The sequence below is a fragment of the Carcharodon carcharias genome, chromosome 30 (assembly GCF_017639515.1).
Source record: "Carcharodon carcharias isolate sCarCar2 chromosome 30, sCarCar2.pri, whole genome shotgun sequence".
Classification (NCBI taxonomy): Eukaryota; Metazoa; Chordata; class Chondrichthyes; order Lamniformes; family Lamnidae; genus Carcharodon; species Carcharodon carcharias.
Window position 1 is genome coordinate 9165636 of NC_054496.1, and position 25763 is coordinate 9191398.

Here is a 25763-nt window from a genome sequence, read left to right on the forward strand (position 1 = left end):
ATTCAGTAATAATAAGACCACTGACTCTTATAGGTTTCTTACAAAACTAAATTAAACCTTTATTAATAAAAAAATGATTTTAAGCACATACATAGGTTTTCAAATTACTACTTTGATAACTCCTAGCTCCCCTAGTAATTCTAACTCCCAGTTACACATTCATTAAGGCAACAATAAAACACATAGATTTAACAGACTCAGGCAAAACACACACCCAGGGCAGTCGAATTCAAAGTCAGTTTTTCCTCAGCTTTGGTTCCTTGTAGACAGTAGCTTGAGGCTTAAATGCTAGAGGCTTTTCACGCTTGTGTTAGATCTTAAAAATGCTTTCCCTTGCACACAGCCTTCTCTCCATTATACATATGTTCCCCATTGAACGCAAATTCCCATTTTTTCACTATGTCTTTGGACTTTACCTCTTTAATAATAGAATTCTATCATCATACCAATTTTACCAGTAATCTTTGGGAAAAATAAACACACTTTCTTTTCTTCTTCTGGCTAGGTGTAACACCTTACCACCTCTTTGAAATTCACTACTCTAATTTATCTAAAAATGCAAATGTTCCCTTTACACCTCACATTCTAAAACCTCACCTATGTTTACCTATTTAGCATTCCATACCTGGCTTCTCTTATATCAAAGCCGTCAGACCAGTTGTCTTTAATTCAATTAAGTCCCACGCACACTAACTCACACACAGACCCATAGGCACTGAACCCAATATTACTCTACTTTACAATAAATTCCAATAACATTATGAAAATTATTATATCTTCCTGAACATGGTCAAGAAGCTTGACATCATCAGGACAGAGCAGCCAGCTTGATTGGCACCCCATCTCAAACACTCACTCCCTTCATCACCGACGCACAGTAGTAGCTGTACGTACCATCTACAAGATGCACTGCAGCAATTCACCAAGGCTCCTTAGGCAGCATCTTCCAAATCCACTAACTATCTGTAAGGGCACACCACCACCTGGAAGTTCCCCTACAAACTGCTCATCATCCTGACTTGGAAATATATCGCCATTCCTTCACTGTCACTGGGTCAAAATCCTGGAACTTTGTGCCTAACAGCACTGTGGGTGTACCTACACCACATGGACTGCAGCGGTTCAAGAAGGCAGCTCACCAAGGGCAATTAGGGATGGGCAATAAATGTTGGCCTAGCCAGTGACCCCCACATCCCATAAATGAAGTTTAAAAAACTAGGAGGTTATAAAACATACCAATATTGATACCTATGAATTAACATCTGCACATGGAGGTAGAAATCCAAAACAACCTTGCATGGAATATGCAAAGCAATGGAGACGCTGACCTACATTTTGGGGTGATTGATTTCTGGATGTAGTTCCAAATGAATGGAGGCTCTGGCTACTTGCCCAAGAGTATAAGACCCTGAAGCAGTTAATCAAACAAATAATTCTAAACTTCCACTCCTCACAGTGCATAATGAAGTGACTGGGCACTGAGCAGAGAGAGACCAAGAATGGTATGCACCTAATTCTCCAATCAATGCTCCCTCAGAGTCAAATTCCCTGATGGGAGTGGGAACTGTGGGATTAATCTTCATCGAGCTACAAATAAACCATTTATCTCAATTTTTTTAAAGATTGTGGAAAGGAGATTCCGTGTGGAGGATGGTCTATTTGTCGGGGAAAAGCTGGTTTCCTCTTCCTGATTCTGGGTATCAACTTCTTTGTGACTTTTGTCCTGCTCGTGGTTTGTTATTCAAGCAGTAAGTACTTCATCTTAACTAGACTGAAACTACCTTGAGCGACACGCGAGGATAGTGAATGAAAATGGCCGAGTTCCACGGTGGTTTATATTGTTGTGTTGGCGTCATTCTCAAAACTCTGCGGTGTGTGAACGCCGGTGGAAGATTTCCCAACCCTCCTGCTGTACGTTCGGTGGAAATCCCGGAGAAATGGCCACTCTCGCTGTCTTTCTCCTGACCACCCGCTAAAATCACGCAAGAGGGTCGACAGAATTCCGCGGAATAAAAGCAAAATACTGCAGATGCTGGAAATCTGAAATTGTAACGGAAAACGCTGGAAAAACGCAGCAGCCTCTGTGGAGAGAAAGACAGGGTTTAACGCATCGAGCCCAATATGACTCTCCTTTCGAGTCACACGGACCCGAAAACGGTGACTCTTTGTTTTTCTCTCTCCCCACGGGAGGCTGCTGGACCTGCTGCGTTTTTCCGGCATTTTCGGCTTCAATTTCAAAAATGCTGCGGAGGTTCTACTGAGAACGTTATCCCAACATGTTCCCGGCAAGTTATGGGAGGGGGGAGCTGGGAGCACCAAGCAATCTGCTCCCAAATGACACAGTTTTTATGTGGAGTTTCATTCGTTTTGCAGCACAGAAACAGGCTATTGGGCACAACTGACCTGTGCCAGTCTTTATGATCCACCCGAGCCTCCTCCCACCCGACTACATCTAACCCTACTGGCGGACTCTTGTTGAGACATCGGGAGTCTTGCCTGCCCCAGCTGAAGAGCCGGGCGAGAGACCCAGGCTGCCTCTTTTCTGGAAGGCCCACACGCTAATCAGGCAGCGGCAAGACCAGTGGGTGGGCCTTCTGCTGGAAACAAGACCTCACCGGGTGCAGAGGTCCCACCTACCCAGGGCTGCCCGTCCGTCAGAGGTGGGCAGCTCTTCTGCTCAGCAGCGCCACTGGGGAGGCTGTGGCCGCTGCTGGAAGCACGGGCCACTGCAGTCCCAGGGTCGCAGGACAACCCAGGTCGCAGGTGCAATTGGGTGGGGGTGTGGTTGGGAGGTTTTGTGACATGGGGTTCATGGTGGGGGAGGGGGGGGGGGGCGCTGTGGGGAAGGTGCGGGGAGAAATGTAGGGGGTTGTGCCGCAAGGGCGGGAGGATGGCTCTCAGCGGGCTTGTCCCTTGCCAATGTCCAGTCGCTTGATCAGGCACTGAGTGAGCTTTGCCAAGTAACCACCCCCCACGTCCCCCCCCCACCCCCGCTCCCCAGAGGTGACAAGCTGACTGCACGGTTTTACCTATCGTGCATGCAACATGGTGACAGGCCCACTTGCCACTGGGTCAGTACCAGCGGTGGTGGGGTGAGGTACATAATTGGCCACATCAGGGTCTCAATTAGTGGCAGAGCACAAAGGCCAACCCATGGGCCATCCCACCCAGAACTTAATTTTGGGTGGAGGCTGGATGGCGGTGGGGTTCCGGTACGCCAACATCCTGCTTACGTTCATGCCCTTCTCACCCCCAAGTTCACCACCAGAGAGAGCGGAAGATTTCGCCCTGTGATCATATCCTTCTACTCCTTTCTCCCTCATCTGTTTCTCTAGCTCCCCCTTAATGCGTCTTTGCCATGCCTCTCAAACACTCTTTATGGTCGCGGTTTCCACATTCTCACCACTCTCCAGGTGAAGAAGTTTCTCCTGAATTCCTTAGTGGATTTATCAGTCAGTATCTTATAACTAGAACCTCTAATCTTCAACTCACACACACGCAAATGGAAACATCCTCGACCCAATGGAATCCTCTCGGTTGGCTTTTGACAGTCTTTGACTGTAGTTTTCTTTCAATTATTTAGTGACTTGTAATAGTTTTTGATTCGGCATCTTTTAGTTCAAGGATTATTTAAGCCAATCACCATGGTTTGCCCAGAAGATGGTTATCTATAAATTCACAGCTTTTCTTTTGCAATAGAAAATGGAGCCATTTGGGATTTATGAATTTCTGGAACCCATTCACACTCTATGAAGAATGTCCAAAGTTATTTAATTATTATATTATAATTAATATATTATATCAGTAAAATTATGGGCTAAACTTAATCTCAACAACATACAGTGAAATAAAAGCTCATAGACGTTAATAAAAAAAGAGTTTTTCACACTTTAATAAAACATTTGCCTCAGAGTCTTCTGTTTTTCATGGTGGGCTGTTATGTATTTAATGATGGAGGTCGATTGTGTCTTTCAGTCTCAACATTACAAGGCAAAATGGAAAATCTGAACAAATCTCTGGCTAATTTCAGCAAGATACAAGATGCTAGTAAGTACTCAAAATACTTCTGTAAGATTTTTGTTTTGTTTAAGTCTCCCCAGTCTCTCCACCAACTTCTGGACAACTTGGGATGGAGAAGAGACATTCTCCCCCTAAACCTCTGGTATCTCTATTTCCCCACGTGTCTCTCTTAAAGGTTCTGGCTCCATTGCACAGGGACTCCCTCCCAATCGACTGGCTCCCACTCATTATTTCATTATTTAAAAATTGGGAGCAGAACACAATTTTTATAAATTCTCAAAGACATATTGCTACTCAACTTTAAACTGTATTTAGGACCAAGTTAGCTTCTTGAGAAACAACATGAAGGAGCCCAATCCTGAGCACCAGACTTTCAGCTCACTTCTGTAACAGTGCAGCCCACCCTCAGCGCTGTACTAAGATGCAAATCCATGTAGTATGTTCCCGAAGGATAACAATGTGTAATCCAATGTCAGCTTTTAGTGTTACAGATGAGAAGAAACTAATGTGACCCCCCAATGATGATGAGGACGAGTCACTATCCCTTTCAATACACACCGTGCATTTCATGATTAACTTGCTTAAATGGACTTTAAATTATAGATAGAAACACTCAAAACATTTTTAATGAAGGGCTCAGCATTAGTTTTAGACCATCCAACCATCAGTTTTGTAAGCAGCCAGTGTTTCAAAGTGGGTGTTCATTGAAAGAAATTTAAAATTCAGTGTTTCAAAGTCAGTGTTCTTGAAGAAAACCTGACTTCTCTCACTCATGTCGGAGGTTGTCAGTACGAACCCGTCAGCTCACTAGAGAGTGGGATGGGCATCTCTCGTCGGTTGAGGTGAATCAGGTGGGGAGACTGAAACCAGTGGGATCGTATTGTCTCATTTAGAAAAGTGTTAAAATGAGCTGTCAGATTCTGACTGTCCCAGTCGCACTTTTGTTTGTACAGTGTTTGTCTCCACAGCAGTGACAAATATCACAGAGCTTGTCACCTTCCCTCCAAAGGAACCTTCAGGGGCAGAATTTAGTCCCTCGTCGGGCAGGCTCAGCCTGGAGTGGTCGGGAAGCCGACTGTCGCCCGCGATTGGGCTCGGACCGCGATTTCACGCTGGCGCTGTATAGGGGAGGGGGGCGTGGGTGGGCTGGAGGAGGGCGAGCGGGGAGATTCGCGGGTGTGCACGAGTAAAGCTGCCTCAGGGAGACGGAGATCTTTGAAAAGAAAAAGGAAAGATTTTAAAAATGTTAATAACGTGTCCCCTCCTATGACCCCGTCCCACGAGCAGGGACAGGCTAAGCAATTAGTTTGAAAAAGTTTCAATTCCTTTCAATGGTGGATGGAAACCTGATCCCACCCGTGGATGAGGTTTCACAAAAAATGCAAAGGCCGCTTGGCCTTTTCACCCACACCGCCCACCGTAAGACTGGACAGGCAGCGAAAAAATTTCATTCAATTAAATCTTTAATGGCCTTAACAGGCCTGTTAACTGTCAGCGAGTGCGCTGCCAACTCACAGACGTGCCCACTGACTCCCAGACATGCCCACTGACTCCCAGACGTGCCCACTGACTCCCAGACGTGCCCACTGACTCCCAGACGTGCCCACTGACTCCCAGACGTGCCCACTGACTCACAGACGTGCCCATTGACTCACAGACATGTCCACTGACTCCCAGACATGCTCATTGACTCACAGACGTGCCCATCGACTCACAGACATGCCCACTGACTCCCAGACGTGCCCACTGACTCCCAGACGTGCCCATTGACTCACAGACATGTCCACTGACTCCCAGACATGCTCATTGACTCACAGACGTGCCCACTGACTCACAGACGTGCCCATCGACTCACAGACATGCCCACTGACTCCCAGACGTGCCCACTGATTCCCAGACATGCCCATCGACTCACAGACGTGCCCACTGACTCCCAGGCATGCCCACTGACTCCCAGACATGCCCACTGACTCCCAAACATGCCCAATGACTCACAGACATGCTCATCGATTCCCGGACATGCCCACCGACTCCCAGGCGTGCCCACCGACTCACAGACATACCCACCGACTCCCAGACATGCCCACCGACTCACAGACGTGCCCATTGACTGCCAGGCGTGCCCATTGACTCACAGACATGCCCATCGACTCACAGACGTGCCTATTGACTCCCAGATGTGCCCATTGACTCACAGACGTGCCCATCGACTCCCTGACGTGCCCACTGACTCACAGACATGCCCACCGACTCACAGACATGCCCATCGACTCCCAGGCATGCCCATCGACTCACAGACATGCCCATCAACTCACAGATGTGCCCATCCACTCACAGACATGCCCACCGACTCAAAGACGTGCCCATCCACTCACAGACATGCCCATCGACAGACAGACATGCCCACTGACTCCCAGACATGCCCATTGACTCACGGACATGCCCATTGACTCACAGACGTGCCCATCCACTCACAGACATGCCCACCGACTCACAGACATGCCCATCGACTGCCAGGCGTGCCCGCCGACTGGAATATTGTGCGAGTGCACGATGATGTTGGGACACCGGCTGGACATCATCGGGCGTCATTTTACGCTCGTTCGGGTCGGTCCAGCGCCAGCCGGACGTGTGGAAAATTCCATCCTCAGGGATTTCCCCGGCTGTGGGGGCTTCCGTGAATGTTTATTTCCTTCAATTCGGCCCCCGAGGGCGGGACTCATCCTGGAGTTGCACAAGGTGCAGAGGTGGGTAGGAAAATAGCCATTTTACCCGCCGGCCGCCATGGTGGCTTTTCACCACATCACCTCCTTCCCAGCCAGTCCCGCCTCATTAATGATGCATTCACGGGAAACACTCCAGGTCACCGGGCGGGCCTGCCAAACCTTGACATCGGCGCCTTCTCGCTCCGGGCGCCAAATTTAACCCGCGCCAGAGCGTGGCCTACTTCATGTCTACAGACCAGGACTGCTCCAGCTGACAGGTGGCCCCGAATGCAAAGGAGACGGCAGCCCCCAAATTTATGGATGCCCCTGGAGCGCCTGCTGGGCCCAGTGGAAGGTCGTTGCAATGTCCTCTACCTCCTCCCACCCCCCCAACCCACCCCCCCAACCGCCCCCCAGCCCCCGCTCTGGCCGCAGCTCTGGTTCACCAGCGGCACCAATCCGGCCAGGGAGGCTGTGGGACTGGCGATCAGCACCACCAGAGCACAAAGGAGGTCAGCCACCCACTGCGGGAAGAGGATGAATGCTCTCATCCGTCCCAACAGGGTAAGGCAACCACCTCATCGCTCTCAACTCACACGCTCCCAAACCCATCACACACCCACAGGGATCTCACACCTCAAGGGACAACACCCACCAACTCTCACACACACCCTCACATCTCCATCAGGCTCAGATCCTCTGGAGCTCGTGTCCTCATCCTGTCCACGGGCTCCACTCACCACACAAACATTCCACCACACGGCACCATGTGTCCTCTTCACACTCACTCCATCTGTTTTAATAGAAACATAGAAAATAGGAGCAGGAGTAAGTCATTCAGCCCTTCGAGTCTGATCCGCCATTCAATATGATAATGTCTGATCCTCTCTCTCAATGTCATATCCCCGCTCTCTCCCCATACCCCTTGACACCTTTACATTCCTGAAACTATCTATTTCCTTCTTAAATATACTCAGTGACTTGGCTTCCACAGCCTCTGTGGTAGAGAATTCCACAGGTTCACCACCCTCTGAGTGAAGATGTTTCTCCTCATCTCAATTCTAAATGGTCTATCCCATATCCTGAGGCTGTGACTCCCTGTTCTAGATCCTCCAGCCAGAGGAAACATCATCCCTGCATCTAGTCTGTCCAGCCCTGTCACATTTTTATACGTTTCAGTGAGATCCCCTCTCGCTCTTCTAAACTCCAGTGAATACCGGCCTAGACGACCCAATCTCTGTGGGATGGTACGCTCTCAGCATGAATGAGTAGTCTACTGTGGGCCACTCCACCCTCAGCCTGGGACCTCTCCCTGCTGTTTTGAGCCAGCTTCTCCTGCATATTCCTGAAGTACTATGACAATCATATGACAATCCTGCCATCCCAGGAATCGGTCTGGTGAACCTTCGCTGCACTCCCTCTCTGGCAAGTATATCCTTTCTTAGGTAAGGAGACCAAAACTGCACATAATACTTCAGGAATATGCAGGAGAAGCTGGATCACAACAGCAGGGAGAGGTCCCCGGCTGAGGGTGGAGTGGCCCACACTAGACTACTCATTCATGCTGAGGAGCGTACCATCCCACAGACTGGTGAGGACGTGGACCGTGCCTGCGGTGAAGGTGAAGTAGGCGGTGAACACCCACTTCTTCTAGGTGCTGCCCTGACATCTGCAGCAGGGGTGGAGACAGCCAGTGCAATGGTTGGCCCTGTTGTCTCTGATGACTTCAACGTACGTCCTCTGGAGAGCCAAGGCCTTGAGGGCCCTTGAGAGCCTCTGAGATTCCTGACTAATATCCTTATTCCGAGAACATTTATCTGGGTAGCACTAGCTAAACCTGCTGAGATTGGCAGTCCAGATAATGAAAACTTTTAAATGGAAATAACCTAAAGATGGGTCTTGATGGTTTCCAATGATGGGGCTGTGATTGTTTCTTTTGGCAGCTTGTTTCCTTGTGGGATTGTCCTTGGGAAAAGAGATTGCTGATACACTATCCTGGGAACAAGTGGAGGTTTAGCCCCTATATTTCCAACTCTTATCCTGATGAATGAAAGATCAGGCTTAATATGAGTGTAATTTCTGTTGATGAGCTCCCAACAAACACTGCTCCTCAACAACAACACCGGATTGTCGAATTACCCCTCACATTCAGCTAGACTCCAGTACAAAGAACAGGCACTTGTCTGAAGTATAGAAGCATTGTGGGATCCCCTGGAACAGAGACTGTGCCTTTGAGTGCAGAGACTAACAGGATGAATGAGGTCGGCAACTAACAATGAAAAATGTTCTGCCGTTCCTTATTGAAGTTAAAGCGTTGTTCTGAACTTTAATTCTTTCTTAATAAATCATTTGCATTAAATAAACCTTCAGTTATCTGATAGTCTTTTTCAATGTTTGGCTGTCAATTATTTTCTGATGGGGATTGAATTCTATCTGTCTTTCAGCCTTAGACCATCATGCAGAAATGCACCTAACGGAGGGAAATATAACAGACAAGCTGCAAGAGATTCTAAATAAATGCAAGTTCTTGAAATAAATTTTATGAATTGTACGTCTCGCCCAGATCTACACCACACAGGCTTTTATGTCTTGGGTAAATGATTTCGTTGGCCAACCGAACACTAACTGCATGCCTTCCTATGTACTCATCAATTGCTGCTTGCAATCAATAACGGGGAGAGACTGACGTGAGAATATCAGCGATGGCTCATTGAGACATAGAGCAGAGCACCAGGTCATACGTGCTCACTCAGAAACCTCCAGAACTAGAATTAGAGTTCCCAGTTGCCCACGCTGTACAGTGATTTGTCAGTGCTGTCACATGATCAGTACACTTGCATTCTCTTAAAGGGACAGGGTATCTCACTTTACCACATCCTCCCCATTTATTTAAAAGTACAGACATAAGCTTAAAACACATGAACTATTTGCACAATAACTATTTACAGGTCAAGTCTCTCAGGAGGCTTTCTTGGATATGTTGAACATTGCAGTTCAACAGCCTTCACTGGTTTTTCTGAGACTTCCTTTTCAGGGGACAGATGTTCCTCGAGGTTCCTCAGTGGAAGTTGGCAGGTTTGTCTCCCCGAACCCCGACCCTCGGTGTTTCCAAATCGTGTGACCCATCCTCTACATGCAGAACAGACTCAAGCATAGATGAAGACTGCATTTCTTCTTGTGGGACTGGCGCTCTTTTGCACAGATGATCCACATGTCATCTAAATGTTCGGCTGTTTACCGATACATTATAGGAGAGGAGTCCAGTTCCTGCACTCACCTCGCCTAACAGCCAATTGGGTTCATCTCCAAAGTTCTTCACGAGGACTGCATCTCCCACCGTGAAAGTTCTTTCATGACCATGACCATCGGGCGTGGTCTTCTGCGCCTCTTGGCTTTTCTCCACCCTCCCCTCTAAATTCAGCCGGACAAGAGTCAGGCGGGTGCAGAGACGTCTCTTCATTAGTAGCTCTGCAGGGGCAATGGGGGTCGTTGTGTATGGCATGGTCGGGTACGCAAACAAGAACCGGAACAATCATCGTGCTGATGGAATCCTCTTCCATCTTTTTCATCCCGGATTGAAAGGTTTGGACTGTCCGCTCAGCCACGCCATCTGATGCTGGGTGGTAAGATGACCTTTTGATATGGGTGATGCCGTTAAGGGTCGTGAACCTGTGGAACTCCCCGCTGGTAAAAGCGGTCCCGTTGTCAGACACAAGGACCTCTGGCAATCAGTGCACTGCAAAACTCTGCCACAAGTGATCCACGGTGGCAGACAACGTGGGTGACCAGACTTCATAGACGACAATCCATTTGGAGTGGGAGTCAATGTGTAAAGGAACATGGTGCCCATGATTGGTCCCACATAATCCACGTGGAAGACCACCCATGGCCACTCCCATGGGAGCAATGGAGCTAAGGGGTGGAGCTTTTGTACCTGCTGGCATTGAGGGCAGCTTTTGACCAGGGTTTCTACATCCAAGTCCATGCCTGGCCACCACAATCAGCTGTGCATGAGAATCTTCTTTCTGCTAATGCCCGGGTGCGCGATCTGTCGCTTGGCTAATAATGGGGGCACGATGACCCTTGCTCCCCACAGTAATATGCCATCCTGGCAGGAGAGTTCATATTTGCGATCAGAAGAGGGCTTCATCCCCTCAGATTTAGATCCACCCGACCAACCATTCAAGACCTGCTCCCAGACGTTAGACAATAGTGGGTCCCAGCTTGTCCACTCATGGATTTTTCTGGCCTGAACAGGGGAGGAATCCAGAAAATTTAGCACTAAGGCCAGTTCCTGGGGAATCGGAGCCTCCCTGTCATTAGTAGGCAGGGAAAGGCAGCTTAGTGCATCGGCATGTGTGATTTGAGTTCCCGAACGGTGAACAAAAGTGTATTAGCAGGCAGCTAATATCAGTGCCCATCTCTGGATGCCAGCCGATGTGATGGTGTTATCACTTTATCTGCTCCAAATAATCCCAGTAGGGGTTTGTTCAAGGATTATTTAAGCCAATCACCATGGTTTGCCCAGAGGGTTGTTATCTATAAATTCACAGCTTTTCTTTTGCAATAGAAAATGGAGCCATTTGGGATTTATGAATTTCTGAAACCCACTCACACTCTATGAAGAATGTCCAAAGGTTATTTAATTATTATATTACAATTAATATATTATATCAGTAAAACTATGGACTAAACTTAATCATAACAACACACAGTGAAATAAAAGCTCATAGACTTTAATAAAAAAGGGTTTTTCACACTTTAATAAAACATTTGCCTCAGAGTCTTCTGTTTTTCATGGTGGGCTGTTATGTATTTGATGATGGAGGTCGATTGTGTCTTTCAGCCTCAACATTACAAGACAAAATGGAAAAGCAGAGCGAATTACTGACTAATCTCAGCACGATGCAAAATGCTAGTAAGTATTCAAAACACTTCTGTAAGATTTTTGTTTTGTTTACGTCTCCCCAGTCTCTCCACCAACCTCTGGACAACTTGGGATGGAGTAGAGACATTCTCACCCTAATCCTCTGGTATCTCTATTTCCCCACGTGTCTCTCTGAAAGGTTTTGGAGGTCAGTCATCTCAGCTCCAGGACATCACTGCAGGAGTTCCTCAGGGTTGTGTCCTAGGCGCAACCATCTTCAGCTGCTTCATCAATGACCTTCCTTCCATCATAAGGTCAGAAGTGGGGATGTTCACTGATAATTGCAAATGTTCAGCACCATTAGCGTCTGTTCAGATACTGAAGCAGTCAGTGTCCAAACAGAGCAAGACCTGGACAATATCCAGGCCTGGGCTGACAAGTGGAAAGTAACATTCCCATCACACAAGTGCCAGGCAATGACCATCTCCAACAAGAGAGAATCCAACAATCGCCCCTTGATGTTCTATGGCATTACCAAAAGTGTATTTGCAGATGGCTAATATCAGTGCCCATCTCTGGATGCCAGCCGATGTGATAGTGTTAACATTTTATCTGCTCCAAATAATCCCAGTAGGGGCTTGTTCAAGGATTATTTAAGCCAATCACCATGGTTTGCCCAGAGGATTGTTATCTATAAATTCACAGCTTTTCTGCAATAGAAAATGGAGCCATTTGGGATTTATAAATTTCTGAAACCCATTCACACTCTATGAAGAATGTCCAAAAGTTATTTAATTATTATTTTATAATTAATATATTATATCAGTAAAACTATGGGCTAAACTTAATCTCGACAACACACAGTGAAATAAAAGCTCATAGACTTTAATAAAAAAAGAGTTTTTCACACTTTAATAAAACATTTGCCTCAGAGTCTTCTGTTTTTCATGGTGGGCTGTTATGTATTTGATGATGGAGGTCGATTGTGTCTTTCAGTCTCAACATTACAAGACAAAATGGAAAAGCAGAGCGAATTACTGACTAATCTCAGCACGATGCAAGATGCTAGTAAGTATTCAAAACACTTCTGTAAGATTTTTGTTTTAAGTCTCCCCAGTCTCTCCACCAACCTCTGGACAACTTGGGATGGAGTAGAGACATTCTCACCCTAAACCTCTGGTATCTCTATTTCCCCACGTGTCTCTCTGAAAGGTTCTGGCTCCATTTCACAGGGACTCCTTCCCAGTCGACTGGCTCCCACTCTGAGTTCATCATTTAAAAATTGGGAGCAGAACACAATTTTTACAAATTCTCAAAGACATGTTGCTACTCAACTTTAAACTGTATTTAGGACCAAGTTAGCTTCTTGAGAAACAACATGAAGGAGCCCAATTCTGAGCACCAGAATTTCAGCTCACTTCTTTACCTACTGCACTCTGCAATCCTCTGATTTCTTCAACCTTGATAGATGTTGGAGAGCAACTACTGGGTTCCCAGGGACTAGGAGTGTTTTAACATTGTCATTCTCGTTAAGGAGCACATCACAAACTTTACCCCAGAGGCTGGAACATCAGGTGGAAACATGATCAGGCATTGCTTCTTCAATGGATCAGTGACCTATCAGCACATACAGTGGGTATATACCCTGATTGGCAAATATTCCACATGAATAATTAATACACCTGCGCTATACTTCACCATTCACTCTTTTAGACAAGCTTAAAATAAACCAATTTGTCCCTGACTAAGACCTACACACAGAGGGAAGCCTAATGGCTGCACTAGGAAAGGTTATTTCTTTATTGCCGACTAGATAAGACATCAGTAATTCTGTGACACTCCCTGTGAAGAGTTCAATCTTCTGCTTCTGCCTTAGTTGTGTTGGCATCACAGACTAATATCCGTATTCTGAGAACATTTATCTGAGTAGCGCTAGCTAAACCAGGCATTACCTGCTGAGATTGGCAGTCCAGATAATGAAACCGTTTAAATGGAAATAATCTAAAGATGGGTCTTGAAGATTTCCAGTGATGGGGCTGTGATTGATTCTTTTGGCAGCTTGTTCCATTGTGTGATTGTCCTTGGGAAGAGAGATTGTTGATACACTATTTTAGGAACAAATGGAGGCTTAGCCCCTACTTCCTATCCAACCCATTGGTTGGAGTCATACCTAGCTAAGGAAGATGGTTGCGGTTTTGGAGGTCAGTCATCTCAGCTCCAGGACATCACTGCAGGAGTTCCTCAGGGTTGTGTCCTAGGCCCAACCATCTTCAGCTGCTTCATCAATGACCTTCCTTCCATCATAAGGTCAGAAGTGGGGATGTTCACTGATAATTGCAAATGTTCAGCACCATTAGCGTCTGTTCAGATACTGAAGCAGTCAATGTCCAAACGGAACAAGACCTGGACAATATCCAGGCTTGGGCTGACAAGTGGAAAGTAACATTCCCATCACACAAGTGCCAGGCAATGACCATCTCCAAAAAGAGAGAATCCAACAATCGCCCCTTGATGTTCTATGGCATTACCAAAAGTGTATTTGCAGATGGCTAATATCAGTGCCCATCTCTGGATGCCAGCCGATGTGATGGTGTTATCATTTTATCTGCTCCAAATAATCCCAGTAGGGGCTTGTTCAAGGATTATTTAAGCCAATCACCATGGTTTGCCCAGAGGGTTGTTATCTATAAATTCACAGCTTTTCTGCAATAGAAAATGGAGCCATTTGGGATTTATGAATTTCTGAAACCCATTCACACTCTGTGAAGAATGTCCAAAAGTTATTTAATTATTATTTTATAATTAATATACTATATCAGTAAAACTATGGGCTAAACTTAATCTCGACAACACACAGTGAAATAAAAGCTCATAGACTTTAATAAAAAAGGGTTTTTCACACTTTAATAAAACATTTGCCTCAGAGTCTTCTGTTTTTCATGGTGGGCTGTTATGTATTTGATGATGGAGGTCGATTGTGTCTTTCAGTCTCAACATTACAAGACAAAATGGAAAAGCAGAGCGAATTACTGACTGATCTCAGCACGATGCAAGATGCTAGTAAGTATTCAAAATACTTCTGTAAGATTTTTGTTTTGTTTAAGTCTCCCCAGTCTCTCCACCAACTTCTGGACAACTTGGGATGGAGTAGAGACATTCTCACCCTAAACCTCTGGTATCTCTATTTCCCCACGTGTCTCTCTGAAAGGTTCTGGCTCCATTTCACAGGGACTCCTTCCCAATCGACTGGCTCCCACTCTGAGGTCATCATTTAAAAATTGGGAGCAGAACACAATTTTTACAAATACTCAAAGACGTGTTGCTACTCAACTTTAAACTGTATTTAAGACCAAGTTAGCTTCTTGAGAAACAACATGAAGGAGCCCAATTCTGAACACCAGACTTTCAGCTCACTTCTTTACCTCCTGCATTCTGCAATCCTCTGATTTCTTCAACCTTGATAGATGTTGGAGTGCAACCATTGGGTTCCCAGGGACTAGGAGTGTTTTAACATTGTCACACTCCGTAAGGGAGCACATCACAAACTTTACCCCAGTGGTTGGAACATCAGGTGGAGACATGATCAGGCATTGCTTCTTCAATGGATCAGTGACTATCAGCACACACAGTGGGTATATACCCTGATTGGCAAATATTCCACATGAAAGTTAATACACCTGCGCTATACTTCACCATTCACTCTTTTAGACAAACTTAAAATAAACCAATTTGTCCCTGACTAAGACCTACACACAGAGGGAAGCCTTATGGCTGCACTAGGAAAGGTTAGTTCTTTATTGCCGACTAGATAAGACATCAGTAATTCTGTGACACTCCCTGTGAAGAGTTCAATCTTCTGCTTCTGCTTTAATTGTGTTGGCATCACAGACTAATATCCGTATTCTGAGAACATTTATCTGGGTAGCACTAGTTAAACCAGGCATGACCTGCTGAGATTGGCAGTCCAGATAATGAAACCGTTTAAATGAAAATAATCTAAAGATGGATCTTGAAGATTTCCGGTGATGGGGCTGTGATTGTTTCTTTTGGCAGCTTGTTCCATTGTGGGATTGTCCTTGGGAAGAGAGATTGTTGATACACTATTATGGGAACAAATGGAGGCTTAGCCCCTATTTCCTATCCAACCCACTGGTTGGAGTCATACCTAGCACAAGGAAGATGTTTGTGGTTTTGGAGGTCAGTCATCTCAGCTCCAGGACATCACTGCAGGAGTTCCTCAGGGTAGTGTCCTCAGCCCGACCATCTCCAACTGCTTCATCAATGACCTTCCTTCCATCATAAGGTCAGAAGGGATGTTCGCTGATAGTGCACAATGTTCAGCACCATTCACGTCTCTTCAGATACTGAAGCAGTCCATGTCCAAACAGAGCAAATCCTGGGCAATATCCAGGCTTGGGCTGACAAGTGGAAAGTAACATTCCCATAACACAAGTGCCAGGCAATGACCATCTCCAACAAGAGAGAATCCAACCATTGCCCCTTGATGTTCTATGGCATTACCAAAAGTGTATTTGCAGATGGCTAATATCAGTGCCCATCTCTGGATGCCAGCCGATGTGATGGTGTTATCATTTTATCTGCTCCAAATAATCCCAGTAGGGGTTTGTTCAAGGATTATTTAAGCCAATCAGCATGGTTTGCCTAGAGGATAGTTATCTATAAATACACAGCTTTTCTTTTGCAATAGAAAATGGAGCCATTTGGGATTTATAAATTTCTGGAACCCATTCACACTCTATGAAGAATGTCCAAAAGTTATTTAATTATTATATTATAATTAATATATTATATCAGTAAAACTATGGGCTAAACTTAATCTCAACAACACACAGTGAAATAAAAGCTCATAGAATTTAATAAAAAAGGGTTTTCACACTTTAATAAAACATTTGCCTCAGAGTATTCTGTTTTTCATGGTGGGCTGTTATGTATTTGATGATGGAGGTCGATTGTGTCTTTCAGTCTCAACATTACAAGACAAAATGGAAAAGCAGAGCGAATTACTGACTAATCTCAGCATGACGCAAGATGCTAGTAAGTATTCAAAATACTTCTGTAAGATTTTTGTTTTGTTTAAGTCTCCCCAGTCTCTCCACCAACTTCTGGACAACTTGGGATGGAGTAGAGACATTCTCACCCTAAACCTCTGGTATCTCTATTTCCCCACGTGTCTCTCTGAAAGGTTCTGGCTCCATTTCACAGGGACTCCCTCTCAGTCGACTGTCTCCCACTCTGAGTTCATCATTTAAAAATTGGGAGCAGAACACAATTTTTATAAATTCTCAAAGACATGTTGCTACTCAACTTTAAACTGTATTTAGGACCAAGTTAGCTTCTTGAGAAACAACATGAAGGAGCCCAATTCTGAACACCAGAATTTCAGCTCACTTCTTTACCTACTGCACTCTGCAATCCTCTGATTTCTTCAACTTTGATAGATGTTGGAGTGCAACCATTGGGTTCCCAGGGACTAGGAGTGTTTTAACATTGTCACACTCCGTAAGGGAGCACATCACAAACTTTACCCCAGTGGTTGGAACATCAGGTGGAGACATGATCAGGCATTGCTTCTTCAATGGATCAGTGACTATCAGCACACACAGTGGGTATATACCCTGATTGGCAAATATTCTACAAGAAAGTTAATACACCTGCGCTATACTTCACCATTCACTCTTTTAGACAAGCTTAAAATAAACCAATTTGTCCCTGACTAAGACCTACACACAGAGAGAAGCCTTATGGCTGCACTAGGAAAGGTGATTTCTTTATTGCCGACTAGATAAGACATCAGTAATTCTGTGACACTCCCCGTGAAGAGTTCAATCTTCTGCTTCTGCTTTAATTGTGTTGGCATCACAGACTAATATCCGTATTCTGAGAACATTTATCTGGGTAGCACTAGCTAAACCAGGCATGACCTGCTGAGATTGGCAGTCCAGATAATGAAACCGTTTAAATGGAAATAATCTAAAGATGGGTCTTGAAGATTTCCGGTGATGGGGCTGTGATTGTTTCTTTTGGCAGCTTGTTCCAGTGTAGGATTGCCCTTGGGAAGAGAGATTGTTGATACACTATTTTGGGAACAAATGGAGGCTTAGCCATTATTTCCTATCCAACCCACTGATTGGAGTCATACCTAGCACAAGGAAGATGGCTGTGCTTTTGGAGGTCAGTCATCTCAGCTCCAGGACATCACTGCAGGAGTTCCTCAGGGTTGTGTCCTAGGCCAACCATCTTCATCTGCTTCATCACTGAACTTCCTTCCATCATAAGTGGGGATCTTCACTGATGATTGCACAATGTTCAGCACCATTTGTGACTCTTCAGATACTGAAGCAGTCCATGTCCAAACAGAGCAAGACCTGGACAATATCCAGGCTTGGGCTGACAAGTGGCAAGTGTGATTCCCATCACACACGTGCCAGGCAGTGACCATCTCCAACAAGAGAGAATCCAACAATCGCCCCTTGACATTCAATGGCATTATCGTCACTGAATCCCCCAATATCAACATCCTGGGATTACCATTGACCAGAAACTGATCTGGACTAGCCATATAAATACTGTGGCTACAAGAACAGGTCAGAGGCTAGGAATCCTGTGGCGAGTAACTCACCTCCTGACTCCCTAAAGCCTGTGCATCATCTACAAGTCACAAGTCAGGAAATTGATGGAATACTCTCCACTTGCCTGGGTCAGTGCAGTTCCCACAACACTCAAGAAACTGGAACCATCCAGGACAAAGCAGCCCACTTGATTGGCACCCCATCCACAAATATTCACTCCCTCCACCACTGATGCACAATGGCAGCAGTGTGTGCCATCTACAAGATGCACTGCAGGAATTCACCACGGCCCACAGACCGCACCTTCCAAACCCACAACCACTACCATCTAGAAGGACAAGGACAGCAGATAGCTGGGAACATCACCATCTGGAAGTTCCCCGCCAAGCCACTCACCATCCTGACTAGGAAATATATTACCGTTCCTTCACTGTCGCTGGGTCAAAATCCTGGAACTCCCTTCCTCACAGCACTGTGGGTGTACCTAGACCACATGGACTGCAGCGGCTCAAGAAGGCAGGTCCCTATCACCTTCTCAAGGGCAATTAGGGATGGGCAATAAAAGCTGGTCCAGCCAACGAAGCCCACAGCCTGTGAAAGAATAAAAACAAAACCAGGTAGGGTAGACGGAATCTCATCTGAAGTACATTGCTGGAAATGTTAGCCTAGATTCTGTGCTCAATTTTTGGACTCAAATACAATAGTTCTCACCATTGAGACACATCTCGAAACTTGGCTTCCAATATTTTTCCATTCTTCATATGGATTCAATGTCAACTTTCAACATCACTGGAACTACTGTACCCACAAAATTAAAAGGTTGAACAGGGAGTTTCAGAAAAACTTGCAATTACTATGACACCATCTACCTTACTGAGGAAGTCCTTGCTGTCTGCAGTTTTTCTCTCGTTCCACCATCTTAAGGTTTGGAGTCCCCTCATCAGGATTGCTTGATTAATTTTATCTTCCCTTTCACTCTTTCCAAACCCAGCAATCTTCTGTACTGGAAGCTCCTTCAATAGTACAGCAGGTATTGATGAGCCAACTGATGAAGCAATAGGAGCTATTGATGAACCAGCTCAATATTGTAGGACAGTCAGCATTCATAGAAAGAGAAACAGAGAACTCAACATTGCAGGTGTGATCGCATTTACCCTGCCCCATAATTATCTGTCAATCAACATCATTAAAACAGATTATCTTGTCATTCTCTCATTGCTGGAGGACTTTGTGGCACAGTGGGTAGTGTCCCTTCCTCTGAACCAGAAGCTTAGAGTTCAAGTCCCACCCCAGGACTTGTTGGTCATGGAAAGTGCACTCATAACATAGTATCCATCTGTAAATCTTTCCACTCCACACCAATGGCAGTAAGATGAGAGAGATTCCTGGTCAGCCATGTAATGGAAAGAACATTAGAGCCTTCACCATCACTACCACATCTCCAAGCTACAACATGCATGTAAAAGTGTGTGTTGCTACAGCAGCTTGGACTCCTTGGGCAAGGTGGGGGAGCCGGTTGGCTCAGTTGGCTGGATGCTTGGTGTGGATTTGATTGGTGTCAACTGCACGGGGTTTGACCTCGGGTAGAGGTCCCAGTGTTGTGGGTGGGAGGTGCTTTTGGGCAGAGACTGAAGAATCAGATTGCTGTTTGTGAGAGCTTGCTGCAAGCAAATGTGCTGCATTTCCAGCATTACAACACATTAGTAACTGCACTTCAAAATTACTTCATGGGCTGTAAAGCACTTTGGGACATCCTGAGTTCATGAAAAGCGTCATATAAATGCAAAATCTTTTAGTTTATAGCTATTGTGAACTTACAGTAAAAATATCCTAATGAAGTCACAGTTGACAAATGACAATTTGCATCTCTGATTATATGAGATGTGGAAACAATAACGCTTGCAGTTTTTCAATAATTTTAGCGTCAAGTGATATGCAGTAATTCATAATGTACAGTTTCTGAAATGAGCTCTATCAGCAAACTAATCGTGCTTTGAGAAACTTTTTGGGTGCCTCATTTTTCTCCCCAGCAGTATTTGTTCCAAAGTGCCCCAGAAATGGATGTTTGCTTCATGGGAAATGGTATTACGTTCCATCGAATCGCTTTAACTGGACAAATGAATTCAGTCAATTGAAAAGGTTTCTCCTTTTAGTGATCAACAATGCAACACAGCAGGTACAGTGTGTTACAATGTCCTGCGAATAATGTACAGTTGAAATGGTAATGCAGTTTCACAGGGGCCGGGGAACACTTAACACCTTCAGACTAGGGAATCCAATCATGGCAAACTTTACAATAGCTAACGGTCTCTGCTTTAGGAAGGTGGGGCAGCCCATTCCACAATGATGGCTCGTGATGCATGTCACTGAGCGCACATTACAAAGCTCTTCAACGTATCTTAGATCCTTGGGGCCCTCTCCAACACTGTCAGTCCCGGTCATGGGAAACGGCCTCCCTTTGCATTGACACGGCGTTTACAGTTCCTACTCTGGCCAATTAATGACATCTTGGGCTAGCAGTGTTGGTTTGTGCTGGATTAGGGTTTAGTGCCGTGCTTAGTGCACATGTCTACTAGGAGTTGAATAATTTCCAGTTTATTTAGGAACACAGGAACAGGAGGAGGCCGGTCAGCCTCTCAAGCCTTTTCTGCCATTCAGTTACATCACGGCTGATCTGTAACCACAGCAAAATACCGCGGATGCTGGGAATCTGAAATAAAAACAGAGAACGCTGGAAAAACTCAGCAGGTCTGGCAGCCTCTGCGGAGAGAGAAAAACAGAGTTAATGTTTCACGTCCAATATGACTCTTCTTTGGAACCCAAAGAAGTTTCAGTTCTGAAGAAGAGTCATATCGGGCCCAAAACATCAACTGTTTCCCTCCATAGAACCATAGAAAAGTTACAGCGCACAAAGAGGCCATTCAGCCCATCGTGTCAGTGCCGTATGTTTATTGCATATTACTCTCTCCGCAGATGCTGCCAGAACTGCTGAGATTTTCCAGCACTTCTGTTTTTATGGCTGATCTGTATCTTAACTCCATCTAGCTGATTTCATTTTGTGAGCCTTAATTCTCTTGCCTTAAAAAAAAAACTTATTGCATCAGATTTGAAATTTCAATTGATCCCCCACCGTCCCCCAGCCTTCAAAGCTTTCTGGGCAAGAGAGTCCCAGGTTTCTCCAGTACTTTTTGTGTGAAGAAGAAGTACCTGAAATCCCCTCCGAATGGCTTAACTCTAATTTTAAGGTTATGCCTCCCAGTTCTGGCTTTTCCCGGCAGAGCGAATAGTTCCTCTCAATCTAAACTATCAACATCTCTGATCATCTTAAACACCCGAATTAGATCACTCCTGAATCCCTCACACCCAAAGAAACACCAGCCTAGTCTGCACAATTGTCCTCATGACTAATCCCATTTAGTTCAGCATTAAGAACAGAAAGTGCTGGAAATACTCAGCGGACATGGCAGCATCTGTGGAGAGAGCAGCAGAGTTAACGTTTCGAGTCCAATATGACTCTTCCTCAGGACTGAAGGGAGGTGGAAATGTGATGGGCTTTAGGTTGCCAGAAGCAGGGAGGGGGAGGAAGAATTAAAGGGAAGGTCTGAGATAGGGTTGAAGGCGGGAGACATTAAATGGCAAAGATGTCGTGGAACAAAAGGCAAAGGGGGTAGCGATGGTTGGAGTAAGGAGACAAAGCATTGGTTCAGAGTAGGTGTCAATGGCAAAATAAAGCACAGCTCTGTCTGAAAGCAGGAACAGCAGTGATTTACTTCTATGCCTTTCAATTTAGTATACTCGTTGCTCACGTTGCTGTCTCCCCTACACTGGGAAGACCAAACGTAAATTGGGTAACTGCTTTACAGAACATCTCCGCTCAGTCCGAAAGTATGATCCTGAGCTTCCTGCCGTTTGCCATTTCAATTCACAATCCTGCTCTCGCTCTCAATTTTCTGCCCTCGGCCTGCTGTAGTGCTGCAGAGAAACTCAACACTAGCTCGAGGAACAGCATCTTATTTCCCGATTAGAGACTTTGCAGCCTTTTGGACTCAACATTGAGTTCAACAATATCAGACTGTAAACCCGGTCCTCCATTTTGATTCTGTTTTTTTTTTTGCCATGTGCTGGTCTGAATCTTGTTTTCCAAATGTTTTGCTTTCAGTTCCTCTTAAGAGCAGAGGAAATTGCCTGATGAAGGTACAATGCTTTACTCTCCAGTGCTCTGGATAATAATTATGCACTTATTCCATACGCAGGCTTCCATTGAGAAGACCATTGGTAACACAACGCATTGGATTGAGCTAATGCCAAGTAATGAAACTGTCACAGAAAGGTAACATATCATTCTGCTTCCAGTCCTTGTAGTCCATTCTAAACACCCCTACTAAGATAAAAGCAAAGTACTGCAGGTGCTGGAAATCGGAAACAAGAACAGAAAATGCTGGAAAAACTCAGCAGGCCTGACAGCATCTGTGCAGAGAAAGACAGAGTTAACTCTTCCAGTCTGGATGGACTTTACTTCACCACCATGCACAGGCCTAAGGAGATCAGGGCACATTGCCAAAGATGTATGCAATGGTACTTAGCGTTACAATTAGACAAAGAGTAAAGAATGGCGGTGATACAAAACAAAACGCTGCATAATCCAAAGCATGCCTATTCACTCCTGTTACCGTGGCAAGTTACTGTCTCAGATGGAACTTTTTTTCGTGTTCTGCTTACGATGAAGTGTTACATCCAAATCTCTCCTCTTTCTGTCTCTCAGGCTGATCGATTTGCCATGGGTTTGTAGCATTTTCTGTGTTTTTTTTTTAACTGTTCCTACCCCAAGGTAACTTGCTGGGTGAATTTTACACAGGGTGGGGGTTTTACGGTCCCGTTGAAGTTAACGGCCTTTTGAATGACTCGCCACATTTTATGGCCCCACCCCTGCCACAAAGAGGCCGTTAAAATCCCTCCCAATGTTTATGTCTGGTTATGCCCCTGTGAAGTGCTATTTGAATGCTGTTGGTTGTGTCACTGGTGATGCAAATTCTGATCCAGTTTGTGCCACTGAAGGAGGACTGGAGTGCATTTGAACAAAAGTATTATGACGTGACAGTGTATTGTGTTTGCAAATCGGCACAATCCAACTGATGGTGCAACAGCGCACATGAAGCATTCAAATGTTCCACTGCACAATGTCATGGCTTGAGGTTCACTTTGTTATGAAAGGAAGAATGAATTTGCATTTAATATAGTTCCCCGTTGCTTTCTCCATGGCAATACCTCAGCCAACTAGAGTCAGCTTGCCAACCAATCAGCGCACTCTTCTCCTGTAGTATAAATTGTTGTGGTAGTTTGAAGTTTGGCATTCTTGTGTTTGTCTCCAAGATGAAAAGCTTCAGCGACATGTTTCTCTTTTCAGTGATACTCAAACTTGCATTTAATTAAACCAATGTTACTCGTTTCACAGTCAACAAATTACATTTAAAATGCAGTCTCTGTTACATTAGCAAGTGCAGCAGCCAATTTGGGTTTATTTCTTTAGCCAAGAGAAGAACTTGGAGGTGACCAGATGAGTTCTTCCAAATTATAATCAGGTTGGATAGGGTACGTGTATGTTTCCACTTGTCTGAGAATCCAAGACATGAATAAAAGACGGTTACTAATAAATCCAATAGGGAAACAAGGAGAAATGACTTTACTCAGGGAATGGGTAGAATGTGGCACTCACTACCATGGGAAATAGATGAGGCAAATAGTTTAGATACTAGTAAAAGGAAACTAGATGAGTACATGAGAGAAAAGGGAATAGAAAGGTTTTCTGAAAAGTTTATGGTGGGGAGATGGAATTGAGGAGGCTGGCATGGGGTATAAACACCAGCACAAGCTAGTTGGGCCGAATGGTCTGTTTCTGCATGGCATATTCTGTGTACTTCATTGCAATTTGTACACAGTAAGATCCCACAGGCAACAAGTGAGAGTGAAAAATGGTCAGGACTGCACAGTAAGATGAAGGAATGGCATTAATGTTGCTGAGTCATGCATTTAAACAGGGTCTGTTGATTCTGTTCCCAGGCCCTTGGTACTCCTTGAATCCAATATCTCGAAACAATGCAATTAGTTCCTGAGGGATGGAACCTGGACTGATGCGTCATGTAAAGAGGATTGCGAGTAGATCTGCCAGATGCCATTGAAGGAATATTTACCGAGCAAACTAAATACAATGGAGGCCCACTTTTGTCAACAAAAGAATCCCACAGACTGGAGGAGGAGACACACACTGAATCTGTCAATCTTCGAGCTGACATTCATTTCACTTTGGAAAACATGCCTATTCAATGCCCATGCTTCCAACTGACTTTCCATATCAAAGCGAACAAGCCCGTGGTTTGACTGCTCTCAACTTAAATTTAGCCGAGCCCCTTAAACCCCCTTCCAGTCCTATCCAATCCAGTGAAGGGCAGTGTAAGAGGTCACCAAAAACCCTCTTTCATTGCCCCCCCCCACAACGTTGTAGCTGGCTGCATTAACCAAACCAAGAAGACAGGGCCTTGATTTTGCTGGGGTTGCTTCACTATCGTTCAGAGGGCCGGGGTGGAATGGAGGGGGTGTGGGGAGTGGGGTCAGAGGGGAGTGGGCAGGTCATGGGGGTCGTGGGTCACGGTTCAGCTTGCTAAAGCTCCATTGCCAAAGTTTTTGTAGGCACAGCTAATAAAAAAAACAGATCTTCATCTCTACACAAAGCTGTGTAACTCAAGTCAAAACATCTAAACGTCACCCATCCACTTTGTTGGTGGCAGGGGTGGGGGGAAGACATTAATGATTTAATTCAAAGATATTCTGAAAAAAAGCCTCACAACTTAGCCATTGTTAAAATAAGATTCCGGTTTCATCACTGGTCTGTGATGGATTAGAACAAAAGTAGCTGGAAAAACTCAGCAGGTCTGACAGCATCTGCGGAGAGGAACACAGTTAACGTTTCAAGTCCGTATGACTCTTCATCAGGACTGTGCTGAATTAGTCTGTCTGAAGGAGGAGGGGTGACGGGGTGGGGTTGGGGGAGTGGTGTTGCGGGGGGAGGTGGTGGTAGGACTTTAACTGCCCTCAGTAGCCCCCAGCCCAGAGTCGAGGAGAGAGAATCAGCCCAGACATCTGCTCCTGGTTGCTCTCCAGCTTCGCCCACCATCCTCCACCAACCCCCCCGACCCACCCCCATCCTCTGCCCACTGGTACACCTGCATGTGCCAGCAACTATTGAGGACAGCACCAGGCTATGCTGTGATGGCACCCACAGCCAAGTAGCCTCCCAGTGCTCACATTTTGAGCTCATACTTGGGGAATGGCCTTCCTGTGTGGGTTATCATGGAATCCTATTGCAGCCCCAGCCTGGTGCCTTCGAGAAACGATGGGATAAAAGGAGGGAAAAAATTGGAAAAGTAAAATCAAATCCTATTTATTGAACCATACAGGAGGAGGCCATTCAGCCCATTGTGCCTGTACTGGCTCTTTGAAAGGTCGAATTAGTTCAAACCTTTTGCTCTTTCCCCATTGTCCTGCAAATCCTCCTTATCAAATGTTTATCCGATTCCCTTTGAAAGT

At 45.3% G+C, this 25763-nt stretch overlaps 1 protein-coding gene across 1 annotated transcript in view; it reads left to right on the forward strand.

Moving 5' to 3' along the window:
* Nucleotides 1-24706, forward strand: part of LOC121271355 — a 34287-nt gene extending 9581 nt beyond the window's left edge. The window contains exons 2-10 of the mRNA XM_041177308.1: nt 1623-1748; nt 3976-4047; nt 11572-11643; nt 12589-12660; nt 14581-14652; nt 16576-16647; nt 20213-20358; nt 22436-22512; nt 24240-24706. Coding sequence (XP_041033242.1) covers nt 1623-1748; nt 3976-4047; nt 11572-11643; nt 12589-12660; nt 14581-14652; nt 16576-16647; nt 20213-20358; nt 22436-22512; nt 24240-24285 — 755 coding nt within the window. The 3' untranslated portion in view covers nt 24286-24706. The remainder of the gene's footprint in view (nt 1-1622; nt 1749-3975; nt 4048-11571; nt 11644-12588; nt 12661-14580; nt 14653-16575; nt 16648-20212; nt 20359-22435; nt 22513-24239) is intronic.
* The last annotated feature ends 1057 nt before the right edge of the window (nt 24707-25763 follow it).